This window comes from Hyperolius riggenbachi, chromosome 2, assembly GCF_040937935.1.
Source record: "Hyperolius riggenbachi isolate aHypRig1 chromosome 2, aHypRig1.pri, whole genome shotgun sequence".
Taxonomy (NCBI): Eukaryota; Metazoa; Chordata; class Amphibia; order Anura; family Hyperoliidae; genus Hyperolius; species Hyperolius riggenbachi.
This window is the reverse complement of record NC_090647.1, coordinates 271769481-271788122: the sequence shown is the minus strand read 5'-3', so window position 1 is coordinate 271788122 and position 18642 is coordinate 271769481. Positions and strand designations below refer to the sequence as shown.

Here is an 18642-nt window from a genome sequence, read left to right as displayed (position 1 = left end):
ATGTTTGAGCGGAAGAAGCCAATTTCGGCCAGTCACCCCCTTGCCCGGCGTCTGACAGCTGGCGTGGCGGAACTGTTAGCTCGGCAGCTGTTACCATACCAGCTGGTGGAATCTGAGGCCTTCCGTAAATTTGTGGCCATCGGAACACCGCAAGATGTTTTAAAGCACTTTAGGCCTGTCATTTAGCATTCAATGTGATTTCTGCCCTTAAAACGCTGCTTTGCGTCAAATCCAGATTTTTCCCCGGGACTTTTGGCATGTATCCCACTCCGCCATGCCCCCCTCCAGGTGTTAGACCCCTTGAAACATCTTTTCCATCAGTTTTGTGGCCAGCATAATTATTTTTTTTTTTCAAAGTTCGCATCCCCATTGAAGTCTATTGCGGTTCGCGAACTTTAACGCGAACCGAACTTTACGCGAAAGTTCGCGAACCCGGTTCGCGAACCTAAAATCGGAGGTTCGGCCCATCTCTACATACAAAGATAAATAAACACTCCTTCAAGCCTATGAGCATTTCAGTGCATGCTTTTCACCCTTTTCTTTTCATAACGAGGGTTATACAGGTGGCAGCCATAAGCAATTTCTCCATTGCCGGTGTAATGTCTGATTGCGCTGCCCGGAAGCTCCCTTCCACACTGAGTAGCACGCATGCTCAGTGTGAAGTTAATTATGCTGCTGATGGTAAAATTCTAAATATCTCTGCTTCTTCACATCCTACACTCACCAAATTTTCAGGGTAGGGAGAGGATCCCCTGGACGACCTCTGTGCCAAATTGCAGCCCCCGAGACCTGCTGGTTCCCGAGATAGATTAGAGAAACCTATCTCGAGAACCAGTGGGTATTTTACCATCAGCAGCATAATTAAATAGGAACTGTGGCCGCACAGTCTCCTACTGCGTATGCGGGGCAGCGCAAATCCAAAGGCAGCGTAATCAGACACAACACCGGACGCTACCTACTCCAGCATTTTGACGGATTCTGTCCCGGCAATTTGAAAGGAAGGTAGGGGTTTCACCAATAAATGTAGAATATTTTATATTTGTCATCATGCAGCTGAAAAAAGGCTGCTATTTATTATTATAATTTAGAAAATACATTTTATTTCTGAAATCTTGTATTTTTAATTTGGGTCCAAAGTGATTTTCTGTCACTTTGTTGGTGGAGTGGAGTGATTTATAAAAGCCCTAAAAAGAGGCAGTGATTTGTGATCAGGCTAAAAAAACAAGACACGTAGGCCTGATCATTGAGATACAAATAAATTTTCCCTGCATTCAGATTTCATGTAAATGTTGAGCACCTTGAACTTGAACCGATGAAAATTGACAGGAAGTTAATTTGATTGGTGCAATTTCAAGCTGCTTGAAATTTGAATGCAAGGAGATCCCTAGACATGAGCATTCCACTCTGTCACATCAGGAATTCACTGATGGAGATGGTCATTGAGATGCTTTAATCAAGGGCTGCAGTGATCACGTCGGGGAAAATGCTTATGAAATATAATTCAGCGCTGCATAATATGTTGGCGCTTTATAAATAAAATAAATTAATTAAGTTAATAATTCCATTATTCGTGATGCTAAAACCAGTAGAAAGAAAAATTATCAAGGTGATGTTTTTGAAAGGTACGTAGTTTATGAACACATATAACAAGTAAGCTGGATCTATCAAAACATTATCAATAACACCTGAAATATCATTTTGAAAGATTCCCTTGTTAAAGACACATTGCCCCTAAAACGGCAGTCATCATCTACAGATGTTGTATAGGCCCTACCGTGTTTCCCTGAAAATAAGACACTATCTTATATTAATTTTTGCTCCAAAAGTTGTGCTATGGCTTATTTTCAGAGGATGTCTTATTTTTGGGGAAACACTTGTAGTTTTCCTGTACAAAATGTATATACTGCATGCCATGCTGAAACACAAGCAGCATGCACAGAGCTTGTGGTTTGCAGATATTGGCTCTCACTTACTCTCAGGGGATTTCTTACTTTAGGGGAAACACTGTAGTAACATTAGCCTGAGGAAGACTGATATGAATTTTGCATCTGACCTCCTGATAGGCAACTACAACTGTTAGGAGGTATGTATGTTGGCAGTTCATGAGAAATAGAACAACATCTTCATGTTGCATGCAGATGTTTTGTCCACGATTGTGATGTGACTCTTGTTCCCGCAAATGAGAAATGCAAACCGCAGTCACTGAGAAGAATAGGCCACGATTGTGATGTGACTCTTGTTTCCTCAAACAACAAATGCAAACCACAGTCACTGGGAAATTGCTGAAAATTCTTAATGCAAGATTGTAATTGCTAGGCGATTGTGTTTTGCGATCTGAGTGTGAACGAGGAGTTTGGGGAAAATGAAATTGAAATTAAACAATTAATAATTGTTCTTTTACTCACATTCTGTACCTACTAACATGTGATTTCCCTAAAATGTATTTTGGGTTCCCCATTAGGACATTGCGGGACAGATTTGGTGAACATAAATGCAATGTCTTTGGTGGTTCAGACTCCCATAGTATCCCAAGAGGATAAGATTGTTGGTCTGCCTAGAGCCCCTTCTGGTTTCAAATTAGCTCTAGCGTTAGTAGGCAGACTTACTGAAGACCCAATCTCCCCTGGTCCTTGTTTTCTCATCTTCTGCAACAGGTGGTTTTAGGAAGCAAAGTCAAAAACTTTTGCAAAGTCTGTGTTTATGTTTTTAGTTGTATTCACTACTTCCTAAATGACATGAGCTGTTTTAGTAAACCCCTGCTGATCATGTGAAATTAGATTATTCTTTGCAATATTCTTATGTATAGCATCCCTCAGGATACCTTTAAACAGTCAACACACAACTAGTGTTAAGCTTGCAGGCCTGTAGTTTCCCAGTGCTGTTTTTTTCTGTTATTGAATAAAGCAAAAACTTCAGCCGCACACCAGGCCGTTTGTAGCTGGCTTTCTTGACAGAGAGTCACAAAAAATAAGCTCAAATAGTCTATCAATAACTGAACTTAAAGAGACACTGAAGCAAATTTTTTTTTCTGATATAATGATTTGTATGTGTAGTACAGAAAAAAAAACATTAGCAGCAGAGACATAAGTCTAATATTGTTTCCAGTAAAGGAAGATCAAAGAAACTCCAGTTGTTATCTATGCAAATTAGCCATTGAGCTCCACGACTTTCAAAGTCGCAGAGAATTCTGCCAGACACTTGAGATAATAAGCTTTAAAAGACAATGTATCTTTTTTTCTCTCTGCAGGGAAGATTTTCCAGAGCAGGCTAGTGAACTTTTGAACCCATTTAGAATGCTGAGTAGTGTCTAAACTGCAAATATTGGAGAATGATGCAATGGTATAAAAACCACTATATAACTGAAAATAAAAATATTAGAATATTTTCTTTGCTACTAAAATTCTAGTAATTATCCGTATTACACAACCAATTCATTATAACATAATTTTTTTTCGCTTCAGTGTCTCTTTAAAGGGACTCCGAGATTTGAATAAAAATGAAATTGATACTCGCCTGGCGCTTTCTGCAACCCAGCATAGGTCAGGAGGTCCCACGCGTCCATCCGGCTCTTCTCCCAGCGCCTGGTCAGAAATGGCTGCCTGGTGGCTCCCGGCGACACTTGGCCCAAGTGTCGGGCTCCTTCTTCCTCATACTTCACATCTGACGTCACCATGACGGCCGCCTCACGTCATCATGGCGGCCGGCGTGACAGTACTGCACATGAGTGGTTTAATCGCGCATGCACCATACTGTCATGCCGGCCGCAATGATGACGCGAGGCAACTGAGTTGCCCTTCTCTGGCCCATTTTTCAGAAGTTGTATATTTTCAATGTTGCACTTTTTTAATCAATATATTTGTAAACCTTTTCTGGATTGAACACAATGGCCACAATCCAATTCACTTTTTTCTCCTAGGAAATAATTTTTCATCTTTTTTCAAAATAACTTTTGCACTTTTCATCTGAAAAAGTACCAAAGAGTGGATGAAAAAGTACTGTCAAAATTATTCAGGGTATTTTCTTGCTTGCTGGCAGCATAAAGGGCATTTTCTTTATAATGTAACAATATAACCCAGGAGAAAACCTGAACTGGATTGGGCCTTATAACCCTAATAACTAGCTTTTTTTTTATCTTCTGTTCTGATTCTGAAAGTGTAATCAGGACACTATATTTCTGAAGGAAGATCCTTCTTTCCATTGTTGGAGCCCTTTGTAGAGTCGCGCAAAGTGAAGCCAAATGTGCCTTTTGCCAGTGTGTGAGCATTTGGACAATATGGAACTAAAATACCAAAATGTGGTATAAAATGAAGATAATAGCTCTTGCAAATGCATCTTGCCATCCATGCCTTGGGAATGTCTGAAAAGGAATCGGCTTAGGTGACCACATAGTAATAAAGTGCTAATTACAAGTTCTGAAAAGGGGAAACAGATAATTTCACTAATAATTAGTCCAAATGTGGATGTTATATAGATTGATCTATTTAGAGTAAAATACCAAAATAAACAATATACTTATGTATAGCATCCCTCAGGATACTTTTAAATTAAGTGTCCCAGCGTTAGAAAATGGTCAACAGTTCATGTACTTTATCTCTCCCGTGCCCTCAGAAGTTGTATTCTGCCAGGAAAATGTGTATTACTGAAATTTGCTTATCAATGATGCTTACAATATATTCCGACAAGGTACCGACAAGACAGAAGCTGTCAGTTCCATGCCTAGAAATTAACTCTTTCAGGCATATACTGCCTTTTAATTTTTCACTTATTTACATCTTTTCTCCACATTACAGTACTCAAAACACTTTTCTTTGGTGATTTGATTGCCCGTGGTCCCTTAGCAGTATATCTTAACTTGGTAAGCAAGACCAACATACCACAGAGAACCATGTTTCTGTATGGCAGGAATAATAGACAAAAAGTTATTTTATCCTAAATTTATTTTTCAAAATTGTTTATTTAGTGAAAAAGATGTGACTGAAAGATGAAAACATAAATCCGGTCATTTGTCCTTTTTTCTCCTCTTATTTCTAGGCAGTCTCTAGTGGCTTCTTAGCCTCAGATGTTCCGATCTCAGCTCGGCTTTGGAAAGTTACTGGAATAGTGATCTCTGCAGACTGGATTGCTGGCTTAGGGAGTGGTGCCTCTACTGTTAACACACCATCCGGGGAAAGGGATGAGGTCACAGCACTGATATCCACACCTGGAGGAAGACTAAACACAGAGGACATAATTCAATTGGCTGAATGACAAAATGAAAACATGAGCAAAGCCTGCCTTAGCAGGGAGTCATTGTATAACATAGCAAGTGAATGCCATCTAGTGACTGATTTTTACCCCTGTATCACAGTCATGGTTAGAAAACATGTGAATCCATGTGAAAAAGCTAATCAACAGCCAGGCATTTGCTAGAGTTCGATATTGTGCAGTGCAGATGTAGCCACTGCATTGAGTCATGTCCAAACATGGTACTCGGACTCAGTGTGATGGGTTGTTTTGTTGCTGAATAACTGCACTGCATATTATGCACTGACACGTTTGGGGTTGCCAGCGTTGCCATTCAGATGCATTATATTCAGCTGCAAAAACCTATTGGTGGCAGGCTGAACTGCATGAAAAACACACAGAAGATGGCATGAGACCAGACTGAGGCCAGTCAGATTCATAAGCTGTTTGTTAGTCCTTTTGGCAAAGCAAGTTGCTTTAAGTAGTTCTAGTACTTGTGGTTGGTAAAGTCTGGCCATGATTAGCAGAAATTAGCATTGTTTTTTTTTTGGATACTAATGGCTATTATAGGGCCATCAGTTAGTATTAGAGGGAGGATTTGTAATACTAGTGGTAGCAATAATTGTATTGATAGAGTAGTGTAAGGGTTCATTGAAAAGGCTAAGTTCAGATCTGAGCTGGGTGCAAGGTGTTAGTTTTTGTTATGTAAAAGATTTTGGTTTAGAACTACGGTATGTATTTGATAAGGGGACAACATTAGGGATGCTTGTTCGGATTCCGCGGAAATGCAATTTCTGCATTTCTGATCGGAAATTACATTTCCACATGCAGAAATCGGTAATACAAGTGCGGTAGGCGGATTTTTCCTCTTGTTTCCACTCTCCTGTTTAATATACCCTGAAAATTTGGTATTTCTAGGACCTATGGAGGTTTTGCTATTAACCGCTAAAGTCAGCGGATTTTGACTGTAATGTAAAATGCAGAAAATCTGCATTACCTGATATGCAGCAATTTTAAGCCAATCATAAGACTCAGAATGAATAAGCCAATCAGAGAATGTGGAAATCCCCATTCTCTGATTGGTTTATTCATTCTGAGTCTTCTGATTGTCATGAAATTACTGCATATCAGGTAATGCAGATTTTCTGCATTTTACATTAGGGCCTGTACACACTGAAAAACGCAAGCAAAATCGCAAGCGCATGCGTTTTTAAAATCAGAAGTGCATGTAGTTTTAAAAATGCATCGTATGCGTTTTTGAAAACGCATGCGCTTTTGCCTGCGTTTTTTATGCGTATGCGTTTTTCTTGTAATTGCTGATTGGCTAAAGAATCCTTTGTTTTTTTTCTAGTTTACATTTCAACAGGAATCAGGAAATTGCAGAGTCTTCTGGGATACTGACTTCTGAAAAACGCAGGCAAAAACGCAAGCACATTCGCTTTAAGGGCCCGTTTCTACTATCACGAATTCGCATGCGGTGCCCGCATGCGAATTCGCATAGCCAGTGCAAGTGGATGGGACTGTTTCCACTTGTGCGTTTTCCTGCACGTTTTTCTGTGCAGAAAAAAATCTGCAGGGTAGGGCCCTCAGAATTCGCCTGCGTGTGGAATGCAGGCGAATCGCACGCAATGTATTTAATAGGGAAATCGCATGCATTTTCCCCATGCGTTTTTTGCCGCGATTTCGCATGCGATTTTGCATAGGTACCCATGTTAATACACACAGGCAGTGACATGGTTAAAATCGCATCACCCTTACCTATGCGAAATCGCATGCGAAATCGCGGCAAAAAACGCATGCGGAATCGTACCCGCATGCAATTTTCCTGCGGTGATTCGCCGGCGATTCCGCAACGCTATAGTGGAAACGGGCCCGTTTTTCAAGCACTGTGCTTAAAAAAGCGCAGCAGGCACTGCGATTGCGTTTTTCTAAAAACGCATCGCACCAGTGTGTACAAGTCATCACGATTTTCATTCTTTTTCAAAAGACCTTGCGATTTTAAAAACGCAGCACAAGCGCAGCAGTGTGTACAGGCCCATACAGTCAAAATCAGCCAAATTTAGCGGTTAATAGCAAAGCCCCCATAGATCCTAGAAAAACCAAAGTTTCAGGGCATGTTGAAAAGACCTTGTAGTTTTGAGAAAATCAATGTTAAATTCGGTGGAAATTTCCAAGATTTCCGCAGAAAACCGCATCGGAATGCGGAAAACGATAGCAGGGTTGGTAGCGGTAATCGGCAATGGCGAAAAGTGGATTTTCTGCTGAATCAGAATTTGGCATTTTCCTAGACAACATACACACAACAACAAGGGAACAACATATAGGAATAAATACTGTATATTTTAGTTTTGGATAGTTGTAAATCTGAATTGAAAAAAAAATGAAATAACTAATTTTTATGTGTAGTAACAATGGTAAATAAAACATTAGCAACATAATTATTTTCAGTGTAATGGCTTCATTTTTTTAAGATTGCATCAGACTGTCAGAGTTGCTGTTTAGAGTCCAAACTCTGCCTTGTTTAGCTGAAAAAGAAACTGAATTAATGACCTTTTGAATTTTTCTGCACTGAAACCTTATTTAGTGTTAGAATAAGCGCCAGTGAGGTTAGTGTAGGTTTAGCAGCAATGAGTAGCAGGAGTAGGAGAGGTAGTGTACGTTTAGCAGCAGTGACTAGTGGTAGTAGGAGGGATAGTGGCAGTCGCAGCAATAGTAAACAGCAGTAGTAGGAGAGATTGTGTTAGGTGCAGCTGCAGTAGTAGGAGTTATAGAGTTAGGCGCAACAGTAGTTGGAGGGACTGTGTTAGGTATAGCAGTTGTAGAAGGGATAGTGTTAGGTGCAGTGGTAGTAGGAGGAATAGTGTTAGGTGAAGTGGCAGTAGTTGGAGGCACAGTGTTAGGTGTAGTAGTAGTAGGAGGGATAGTGTTAGGTGCAGTGATAGTAGTTGGAGGGACAGTTTTAGGTGCAGTGATAGTAGGATGGATAGTGTTAGGTGCAGTGATAGTAGGATGGATAGTGTTAGGTGCAGTGATAGTAGGAGGGATAGTGTTAGGTTCAGTGATAGTAGGAGAGAAAGTGTTAGGTGTAGCGACAATATTAGGTGTAGCTTTTGTAGGAGGGATAGTGTTAGGTGTAGCAACAGTATTTGGAGGGACAGTGTTAGGAGTAGCAGTTGTAATAGAGACAGTGTTAGGTGCAGTGATAATAGGAGGGGTAGTGTTAGGTGTAACAACAGAAGTTGGAGGGACAGTGTTAGGTGTAGCAATGGTAGGAGGGATATTGTTAGGTGCAGTGATAGTAGTTGGAGGAACAGTGTTAGGTGTAGCAATGGTAGGAGGGAGAGTGTTAGGAGTAGCGACAGTAATTGGAGGGACAATATTAGGTGTAGCTTTTGTAGGAGGGATAGTGTTAGGTGTAGAAACAGTAGTTGGAGGGACAGTGTTAGGTGTAGCAGTTGTAACAGGGACAGTGTTAGGTGCAGTGATAGTAGAAGGGATAGTGTTAGGTGTAGCAACAGAAGTTGGAGGGACAGTGTTAGGTGTAGCAATGGTAGGAGGTATAGTGTTAGGCGGAATGAAAGTAGTTGTAGGGACAGTGTTAGGTGTATCAATTCCGGTAGGAAGGATAGTGTTAGGTGCTTTGATAGTAGGAGGGATAGTGTTAGGGGTAGCGACAGTAATTGGAGGAACAGTGTTAGGTGTAGCAATGGTAGGAGGGATAGTGTTAGGTGCAGTGATAGTAGTTGGAGGGACAGTGTTAGGTGTAGCAATGGCAGGAGGGATAGTGTTAGGTGTTTTGATAGTAGAAGGGATAGTGTTAGGTGTAGCGACAGTAGTTGGAGGGACAGTGTTAGGTGTAGCAATGGTAGGAGGGGTAGTGTTAGGTGGAGCGATAGTAAGAGGGACTGTGTTTGGTGTAGCAGCAGTAGGAGGATTAGTGTGAGAAATGTGATTAGGATTAGTTTGTCAGCAGAAGCCTATTAAAAGTATAATATTGGTAATATCAAATTATTGACATTAATACTATAGTCTGCTGCTCGCCCCAATTCACTAGCGTAGAAACTAAATGTACACACAAGTGCCTTGAAAAGTCACCTTGCAATTGAGCAATGACCATTAAGGGTGACATATATTTAGTGTGTGTATGGCCCTTTAGGTCTGTACACACCAAAGCTATTATTAATTAGTATTACAGTATATATAGCGCTGACAATTTCTGCAGCACTTTACACAGTATATAGTCTTGTCACTAACTGTATTTTTATAAACCATAATTTGTACAATGTTACTTCTTCTGATAAACAATGAGTTTGTGACTTTGAAGAAGATGATCATTTTCAGGGTTAAACTGGCAATAAATATTTATTCATTGGTGAATTACTACACTTAATGACCATTATTCAGTATTTTGTTGTCAGTGGTTTTATCACATTATTGTCAGCAACTGCCCAAACTTTCCCTTGCTAGCTCTGATTCTAAAATAGGGTGTCTTATTTTTTTCCTGGCTCAAGCCAGCCAGTACGTAAAACAGTAAGGAGTATATGGGCACGGCTCCCTAAAGATCCTGGTTGCCCAAGGTGTGCCCTCTAAGTGCCTGCAGCTCTGAAGCACTTTGAGTCCGTCAGACTTCTTGATCTATGCGCCAGTAACATATACTACTGCAGCAGAAGACTGTGTATATACAGCATACAGCCCAGTAGGAAGCAATGTTAATCTGTAATTTCTCTAATCATATGTGCCATCTGTATTTATTACCAGTAGCTTTGGCTTGCGTAGCAGGGAGATCTACTTACGTGTATTTTCTTGTAAAGCATCTGGAGATAAATCCATGCTCATCTTGTTTCTCTTCATGTTTGCCTGCAGGAAAAGCATCAAGGCATTTACTGATTGATCAGTATTCCCTTACCATGAAAAAACGCTGCTTAAATGAGATCATATTTTTCCTGGAATTAATGTCCTTGAATTACAGTAATGATGCAAGATTTCAGCAAAATGCTGCAAACGCAAGCCGAGCCAGTTCATCTCACTGAGGCTCTATTAATGCAATATTAAAATGTTACAACCAAGCCACAGAGATTTTGCAAATGTGCAGAATTAATATCACAGTGAATGATGGTCATGTTTAAGAAACAGTATTCAAGAACAGTTGTCACACATCTGTTATGTTTAATGCTTTGTCAAGGAAAAAGTGATTCATCTAGTAGTTATACAATCTGCTTTTCTCTTTTTCTGTGTATAAATTTATCATAGCGTGTTGTATCAGACCTACACTTTTGATAGATATAATATAATGTATAGCGATATTTTATGTAGGAAAAAATTGTCAGTAGTTAGGAGACATTTTTGTCCTCATAACTTCGTCAGGTTGTGAGGTCAGGTTCTATTTAGTTTTTTTTATAAGGAGGTCAGGTTCCATGCAGGAAAGATGAGCTACCGATATGTCTCTGATCATCATCATCAGATTCTGATGAGGGTGTGAGAAGAAACAGGAGTCAGAACAAGCATGTCCACTGTATATTTTGATGTGACCAAGGCTTCCTGCACCCATGTTGGAAAATGGTATCCAGTATGTAAATTAAGCTTTTCTTTAATTCTTATTTGGATGTTGTTAACTTTTTAAAAGGGTTAGGCACTGTGAGACATGTTGATGTTTTCTGAATGCATACATTATCCTTACTATGGACATTCTTTGGCACTGCTAGCTTTATAGTGGAGCCGCTGGAGCGCAGACGCAGGAGGCGGGAGAGTGTCCGTACTTCTGGCGTCATGATGCAACGCCAGAAGCGAAGATTACAGGACATACTGCGCATATGCGGCGCAGTATGTCCGAGTCAGGGGTCAGGAGAGTCGGCCAGTACCGGGAGCTGTGGCTGACGAGCGGGACCCGACGGCAGGGAGCGAGGGGAGCGGTGAGTATGTACTTTTCTTTACCTATACAATGCAGGTTTTATCTCTCTGCAGCCTTTCGGCTGCAGTATCCTTTAAAATAGAAGGTATTTGCGATCATTCAGCTCTATGTGAGCAAGAAATATCTCCCATGATGCATCCCTGTTGAATATGCAAATCATCTCGTTATGCCCCTAAAAGCCAGGCACACACAGCAGGAATTTTATATTAAGCATTGCTTTTTTGTACGAGGACTTTTTAGTCTCTTTGAGCCCCTTATAGTATCTTAGTGTTCCTGGCCTAGGACACTATGAACTTTCTGGGTACTATGTACTAAATCATCCTTTAGAAATAGAACTGCCCCAAAATACAGTGTGCTTGAAACGCCTTTATACAGGGGCAATGAAATGGTTTTCCATCACTGCCTTCTTCCTGTCGGCCAACACTATTCTTCCTTAACTTCTTTCAGACGAGCGTATTTGAAATCTACGCCCTGTATAAGTCAAACAGTGCTGCTGCCGCACCATAGAAAAAATACACCTTTATTTCCAAATAATATATTGTCACCATACTTTGTACTAGGGACATAATTTAAATCTTGTGATAACCAGGACAAATAGGGAGATAAAATATGTGGGTTTTATGCACAGTAGCATTGTTTATATTAAAACTATAGGGGGTGAAATTAGAGAAATTGTGTATTTTTTCATTTTTTTCTTTTTCCCTTTAAAATGCATAGAAAATAAAGTAATTACTGAAAACAAATATAAACCCTAAAAAGCCCAATTGGTGATAAAAAAACAAGATATAGATCATTTAATTGTGATTAGTAGTGATTAAGCAAATGAAAGGCATGAGCACTGAAAGGTGAAAATTGCTCTTGTCTGTTAGGGTAAAAACCCCTTTGGGGTGAAGTGGTTAAGTGCACCTCCAGACTAACTTCCTAAATCGTGCAGCCTCGCTGTAAAGAAAAGTTATATTTACCTGAGAAGCCTTGTCCTGCAAAGCCGTCCTGAATTCCCTGCATCATACTACTTCCAGCGCCTGGCCCGGCTTCCCCTCTCTCCACAGAGAAAACCGCCAAGCTATTTACTGCACTAAGACGGCTTTGCGGGACATGGCTTCTCAGGTAAATATAACTTTTCTTTACAGCGAGGCTGCACGATTGGAGTGGTTTAAAAATGAGGCTTACACTGGACATAGCAGCTGGAATTTGAATGTTTGCCCTAAAAGCCAGGCACACATCCAGAACCGCTGCTTTGTGCCTGGCTTTTAGGGACATAAAGAGATAATTTGCATATTTGATAGTGATGCATGGTGGGAGATGGGAGATCTTTCTTGTTCACATAAAGCCGAATGATCGCAAATACCTTCTGTTTTAAGAAAGGAATTTTATATTACGTATTGCTTTTTTGTAAGATACCTTCTACTTTAAGAAGTACATTTATATTTTATCAATGGTGATTTATGGATCATGCTCTAAGGCTTGTATTATCTATTGCTCAGTGCTGCAGTTGGGCACTCTGTGCTGCAGAAGAATGATACAGCTACCCCAGAGACACCTCTGCTCGTAAAGTTATCAAATATCATTCCTGTCTTAGACTATAACATAGAAACATATTACATGGTCACATTGATTTCACTTCATTATTCTGCATTTAGTGTATTACAAACTGAACTGCACTAATGTTCTGCATAAATGTTAGCTAAATGAATATCCAGAAATGCGGTGAGATTAATACTGTCGCTGTACTATGCATAATAATTGCCTGCAAGTGTAGCAGAAACATCTTCGCTCCTCTTCTACACATTTACAAATCTAAATGTCAATTTCAGGCCATCATCCAATAGCACTAATGGCAAGTTGCTGTAAAGAGCTGCTCTGTGCTCACCATTTCACACATTGCCTCAGAATGAACAGCACCATCCTGCATTATAGACTAAAAGCTGAAAACTAGTATTAATATTTAATGTTCTAAGACAGTACTATCCATTACAGAAATCACTGTGGCTGTAGTTTATGCTTGCTTTTCCTTTCTGCTAGACAGACCTGGCAAGACTGGTGAGCACAGGGCAAACTACTCCACTACTGGGTGACATGTTAATTATGCAGACTGTTGTGTGTGCCAAACATAGGTCCTGACCTGCTTTCATAATACAATCCAAAATATTTCTTAGTCATCGGAAATATGAAGAACATAATAAAGCCAATTTCCAAGAACAGATCTAAATATGTGGTAGCTTAGTACAGTAGAGTCTCGGTTATCCGGAATCAGGGGCGTAGGTGCAGAGGTAGCAACCGCATCTGGGCCCTTGGGGCAAAGGGGCCCCAAAAGGCCCTTCCTCAACTGCAGTATTAGCTTTCTGTTTTGGCCTGTGCTCATAATAATCACTTCTATAGATACTTTGAATAGTGGTAAGCATTAACATACTGTCCCCCATCCCCTTCTTGCACCTCTGACACCGTAGTTGCCATTGGCAGGTTTTGGTGCGCCGTATAAATTGTTATATATAGAGTTCTTTGGGGGACCCATTGTAAAACTTGCATCGGGGCCCACAGCTCCTTAGCTACGCCACTGTCCGGAATTCTTAATGAACCAGCACAATTTGTTAGCAGTACTCACAGTGGTGAAGGCCAACTTCTTAGGCTGTTTATGGGATCTGCTGTGCTTAATGACTGGGTTACACAGCTCACCCAAGGTTAATATGCTATTAATGACTGTATTTTAACATTTCATACAGAGTTCATGGTATGTATAAAGAGTGGGGTATAATTATCTGTGCCTATTTTTAACATTGAGTCTTAAAGAGAAACCGTAACCAAGAATTGAGCTTTATCTTAATCAGTAGCTGATACCGCCTTTCCCATGAGAAATCTTTTCCTTTTCACAAATGGATCATCAGGGGGGCCTGTATGGCTGATATTGTGGTGAAACCCCTCCCACAGTGTGATGTCAGCACCAGAGTGCTGACATCAAGCTTGGAGCCTTGTTGCATTGTGGGAAATAACAGCTGTTTCCAACTGCCAAAAAAGCAGCATCTCCTTCCACTGACATCACGTGCCAGCAGTAAAAATGTCACCATGTGATAAATGTCAGAATGTTAATCAGGGAGAGGAAAGATTTTACAATGGGCAAACACTGAATAAATCATTTATACATAATTATTGTAAAAATGAAGCACTTTTTTATTACATTATTTTCACTGGAGTTCCTCTTTAACTACTTAAAGACCGCACCACGCCAAACGCCTAACGTCAATTGGCGTCACGTCCTGGGGCTGGCTCTTGCAGAAGATTATGCATCTCCGCTCGGTAGGCGGAGCTGAGCTCCACCTTCAGTATCCCGGCAGCGATACTGTTAGACAGCGAAACTGCCGTCTAATACCATCGTACAGCACTGAGATCGAAGGCAACGCTTTACTGGGGACAGCCGTGTGACACGGCTGTCCAACACAAGGATCTGGTCACATGACCGAAAGTACCTGCGCTCAAGGTATTAACAATGGGGAGGGTACAGATGTTGCTACCTAGCTCATTGCTGCCATGCTTTTCATACTACAGAGGGGCGGGGCACAGACTCAGCTCTCTGACAAGACTGCAATCTCCAGCTATGGAGGTCTGGTGCTGCCAGATCCGCGTGTGAGGAGCATTCCTATCATTTTGCCATGTTATGCATGGCTATGGTGATTCGGATGTATGCAGCGGGAAACTACAGCACCCAGAATTTTTATGTTTTTCCACAAGTTCATACACCGGGCTTTGAGAGATTTCTTTCTATAAATTAGGAATATACAGTACTTCAAAATGTATTAAGGTAATGTTTTGTTCTGGAAAACTGAATAAAAAATATTTACTTAAGAAAAAAAAATCTAAGGTACAGACGCACATCTTGTAATTGTTACCATGAAACAGAGGTGATCATTGTGATGCCATAACTATGATTTTGTGAAGATCTAATGAAAAATTATATACAAATTGGAAATAAGCTAATCAAATGCAAGTCGTGCTGATTTCTGTTGGCCCAATGCCATGGTGCACAGATTTTTTCAATTTGTACCCAGAAAGTTCATTGTGGGAACATTCTGAAAACGGTAATTGTACAACTGTAATTGGACAACCTGTTCTGTTGAAAGAGGGAGGGAGGGAGAGAAGGATGACTGTGACAGAACACTAGCACTCAATCAACAGTGATTCAAAATATTGGATCAATAATCATGTAGACAGTGGCATTAGTGTACAACTGTACTGAGTCTGACACCAGATTTAACAACAAACCATGATGATTGGCTGATAAAAATCTAGAGTGTAGCTTAATTACTGGGTCTCTTCAGATCTGCAATAAAAGTGTCAGCTTAGCCAATAATTGCCGTCCTCCAAGAGCCCTTTCTTGTGTTAAGTGGCTGACTTTTTATATAGGAACAATGTAATACAAAGAATTTGGACCTGAAGATGCTCTGTGTGAGGCTCTTACACTAACCAACTGTAAGCAGTAGAGATAAGGGAAGTGAGTGACATTATAATGACTGCATCAGCTTACCTCAATTCTACAAGTGTATGCAATAAACTGTGTTAATGCAACGCATTTTGCAGGTTTGATCCTGCTTCATCAGGCAGTAAGAATGGAGCAATAGCATATGTGGTCAGTAGAAGAGCTACAGGCACTTCTGACCATACTGACCATTTGCTATTGCTCCGTTGTTATCGCCTGATGAAGCAGGATCAAACCTGCAAAACGTGTTGCATTGTCCCCCGGAGTATGTAAATAAACTTGTTGTATTTGACAAGACAAACACATTGGCAATTTTTGTGTCTGCCTGGAGGAGGTGAGTCCACCACTGCCTCCTCATTTTTCAAACTTTTTAGATACTTTTATCCTTTTGGTGCCTCTGTATCCATACTATGCCATTTTTATAGGCATCCTTAAAGCTAGTCTTACATTTTTTTCATTTCCTACCTTCCCACCAAATTGCCTTACTAAATATTAGATCAGAGATCATACCTAATATCCCTCTCCTTGCTGTGCAGACGGATGTGCACACTAACTCTTATTCTTCAGCTCATGCCACCTGCCTCTCTGCATTCCAGCCCACTTGATTTCCTTTTTTTTAAGACCTTTCCAATCATGCCCATTGAACACAATGATCACACATTGATCAAGGGAGTTTCCTGTTTTCATAGGCCTTTGTTACTGTTTTGTTATTATTGAATCCAATGTCTTATCTATCAAAAACTTCTTATAATAACGTGTGTAGTAGGATTCATGAACGTAAAAGAAGCCCCACAATTTTTTATACTTTTTTCAAATCAAGATTTACAATCTATTTTGCAGATTGATAACTTTTGAAATATATGAATCTATCACACTCGCCGCTAGGAGACTGTTAGACGGCAAAACCTCTATCTATTTACATTGTACAGTGCTGCGATCTACAGCATCGCTGTACTGGGGTGTCACTCGGCTGTCCCTTGGAGAGGCTCAGGAGCGATCTGCTCTCATAGGCTGATGCCTATGACAGCCGATCACAGGGATTGGCTGGCAGCGGAGGGAGGGGAGAGTGTAACAAAAAAAGTAAGTTTTATTAATAAAATAATAACATTGAAATTAACTAAAAAAAAAATAAAAAGCCTCCAGCAGAAATCAGAGGCCACCAAGAGAAAGCTCTGTTGGTCGGCAGAAAAAGGGGCAAGATTAATTTGTGTGCGCAGTTGTATGACTCTGCAGCGAGCGAGCTATTAAAGCTGCAGAGCACCATTTTGTAAAAAAGTTGCCTGGTCACTACGGGGTTGTAAGCCTGTGGTCCTGAAGTGGTTAATTTTTTGAAAAGTTGATAAGAATGTTCCACCATGGCTAATTGAAAAACTAGCACTGCTGATATGCATCGAACCGCATCTTCGCGGCGTCATGCTATGCATCATATCGCATGCACAAAATCGGGTTATGGCGTGTGAAAGAGCCCTTACAACAGTTTATTCTATACTGTAACATGCAACAACAAATACGTGTCATAACAAAATACAGTACATTTTGTTCACAAAGACAACTTTGTACTAACTCGAGAATACAACTTTGCAATGATTCGAGTCATTTGTAAGTAGGGGACTATCTGCACTTAGGGTGGCAACACATGATACAATTAGATGTTTGATTTTACTGTTTTATTTCTGACAAAAAGACCGGTTGTATAGGTAATTAAAAAAAATCCCCATTGAGCAGTGTGATAGAATTTCTATATTCTAATTTACCCAACGCTTGTGACCTATGAATAACAGCTTCCAAATGGAAAGATTTGTCTAATGTGAAGGTTACATGAAAGTCAATAGACTTTCATGTTACCTTTCTTAACGAATCCTAACATTCTTAACGTTCTGTCAAAACGCACAGATCAGCTCCTTGTGTGAAAGAGCCCTAAGTAGTTGAATAAACTGTTGTAAGTAGTTGAAAACCAATGAAAAGCACATTGAAAGCAACAAGAAGACATTGTTTATACAAAAATCTGAGTTGTTGGAAAGTAAATCATGTATCCTCATTTCACTATGTATAACACACGACTCGATTTACAAATGAATTCGACTTACAAGCAATCTTATCTCACGGAACCTGATCGTAAGAAGGTGACCACCTGTATATTAGAGCACTTCTGCATGTATTAGTATTATCCAGAATACATCAGCGTCTGTACACACTTGTAACTTAAGTGACCCAAAACAATCAATTGACAAAGGTCTAAAGTATGTAGGGTAATTAGTATGATTATAACCAGATTTTCTAATTTAGTAAGTTAGATGTATAGTTTAATAACTTACCCGTGATTTCCACTAACCCATCTCTGGTTTTGACAACTATTTCCTCTGGGGAAAAGTGGTTCACATCTAAGCTGACCTTCCAGCTGTCGGATGTGTGTCGGATCTCTGAGATTCCACTGCTAAGCTGGCGACTCAGTGCCCTGTTGAAATCAGGTGCAGTTGCTCCTGTAGGAGGTGAGGCTACGGCTGGGGTTGTAGGAGGCACCACATCCATTGTTTGATTTGGAAGGAGTCGTACATAGCCTGGCCAGCTGGTGCTAGGCCACTGGTACCAATCTTCAGGTATCCTTGGCATACCAAATGACTGGTCAAAGAGCCGATTGGTGCCCTGATACCAGTCTCGGAATGGTTCCCAGCTTGGAGTGCGGAGGAAAGTGAAGGGGATTCTACGTTCTGAAGCCATGGTCTGGATCTGTGTTTTCGTGGGTCAGTTAGACAATCTGTCTGCTCTGTTCAAGCTTCAGTCTACCGTTGGCATTTGGAAGGTGCAGCTGCTTTATTGAGAGCCAGGCATTTATTTTTAGAAACTGGAGAGGGTGTACTAATATAGGAGATTACTTAACCACCCTGGCGTTCTGATTATATCGCCAGGGTGGCTGCGGGAGGGTTTTTTTTGAATAAAAAAAAAACTATTTCATGCAGCCAACTGAAAGTTGGCTGCATGAAAGCCCACTAGAGGGCGCTCCGGAGGCGATCTTCCGATCGCCTCCGGCGCCCAGAATAAACAA

General features: G+C 40.5%; 1 protein-coding gene across 1 annotated transcript; it reads right to left on the bottom strand.

Moving 5' to 3' along the window:
- Positions 1–4919: 4919 nt before the first annotated feature.
- Positions 4920–18398, bottom strand: HSPB1 (heat shock protein family B (small) member 1). The gene is made up of 3 exons (XM_068265375.1): positions 17915–18398; positions 10017–10080; positions 4920–5211 (listed from the first exon to the last, which is right to left on the bottom strand). Exons 1-3 carry the CDS (start codon positions 18315–18317, stop codon positions 5028–5030), a joined length of 651 nt encoding a protein of 216 aa, XP_068121476.1. The 5' UTR covers positions 18318–18398; the 3' UTR covers positions 4920–5027.
- Between the last annotated feature and the right edge of the window lie 244 nt (positions 18399–18642).

Excerpts from the sequence above, each read along its gene's own strand:
- HSPB1 (XM_068265375.1), bottom strand. The coding sequence starts at position 18,317 with ATGGCTTCAGAACGTAGAATCCCCTTCACTTTCCTCCGCACTCCAAGC. Across the intron at positions 10,081-17,914 it reads TGGGTTAGTGGAAATCACGG|GCAAACATGAAGAGAAACAA; the intron begins GTAAGTTATTAA and ends CTTTTCCTGCAG. Across the intron at positions 5,212-10,016 it reads TGCTTTACAAGAAAATACAC|TCTTCCTCCAGGTGTGGATA; the intron begins GTAAGTAGATCT and ends CTCTGTGTTTAG.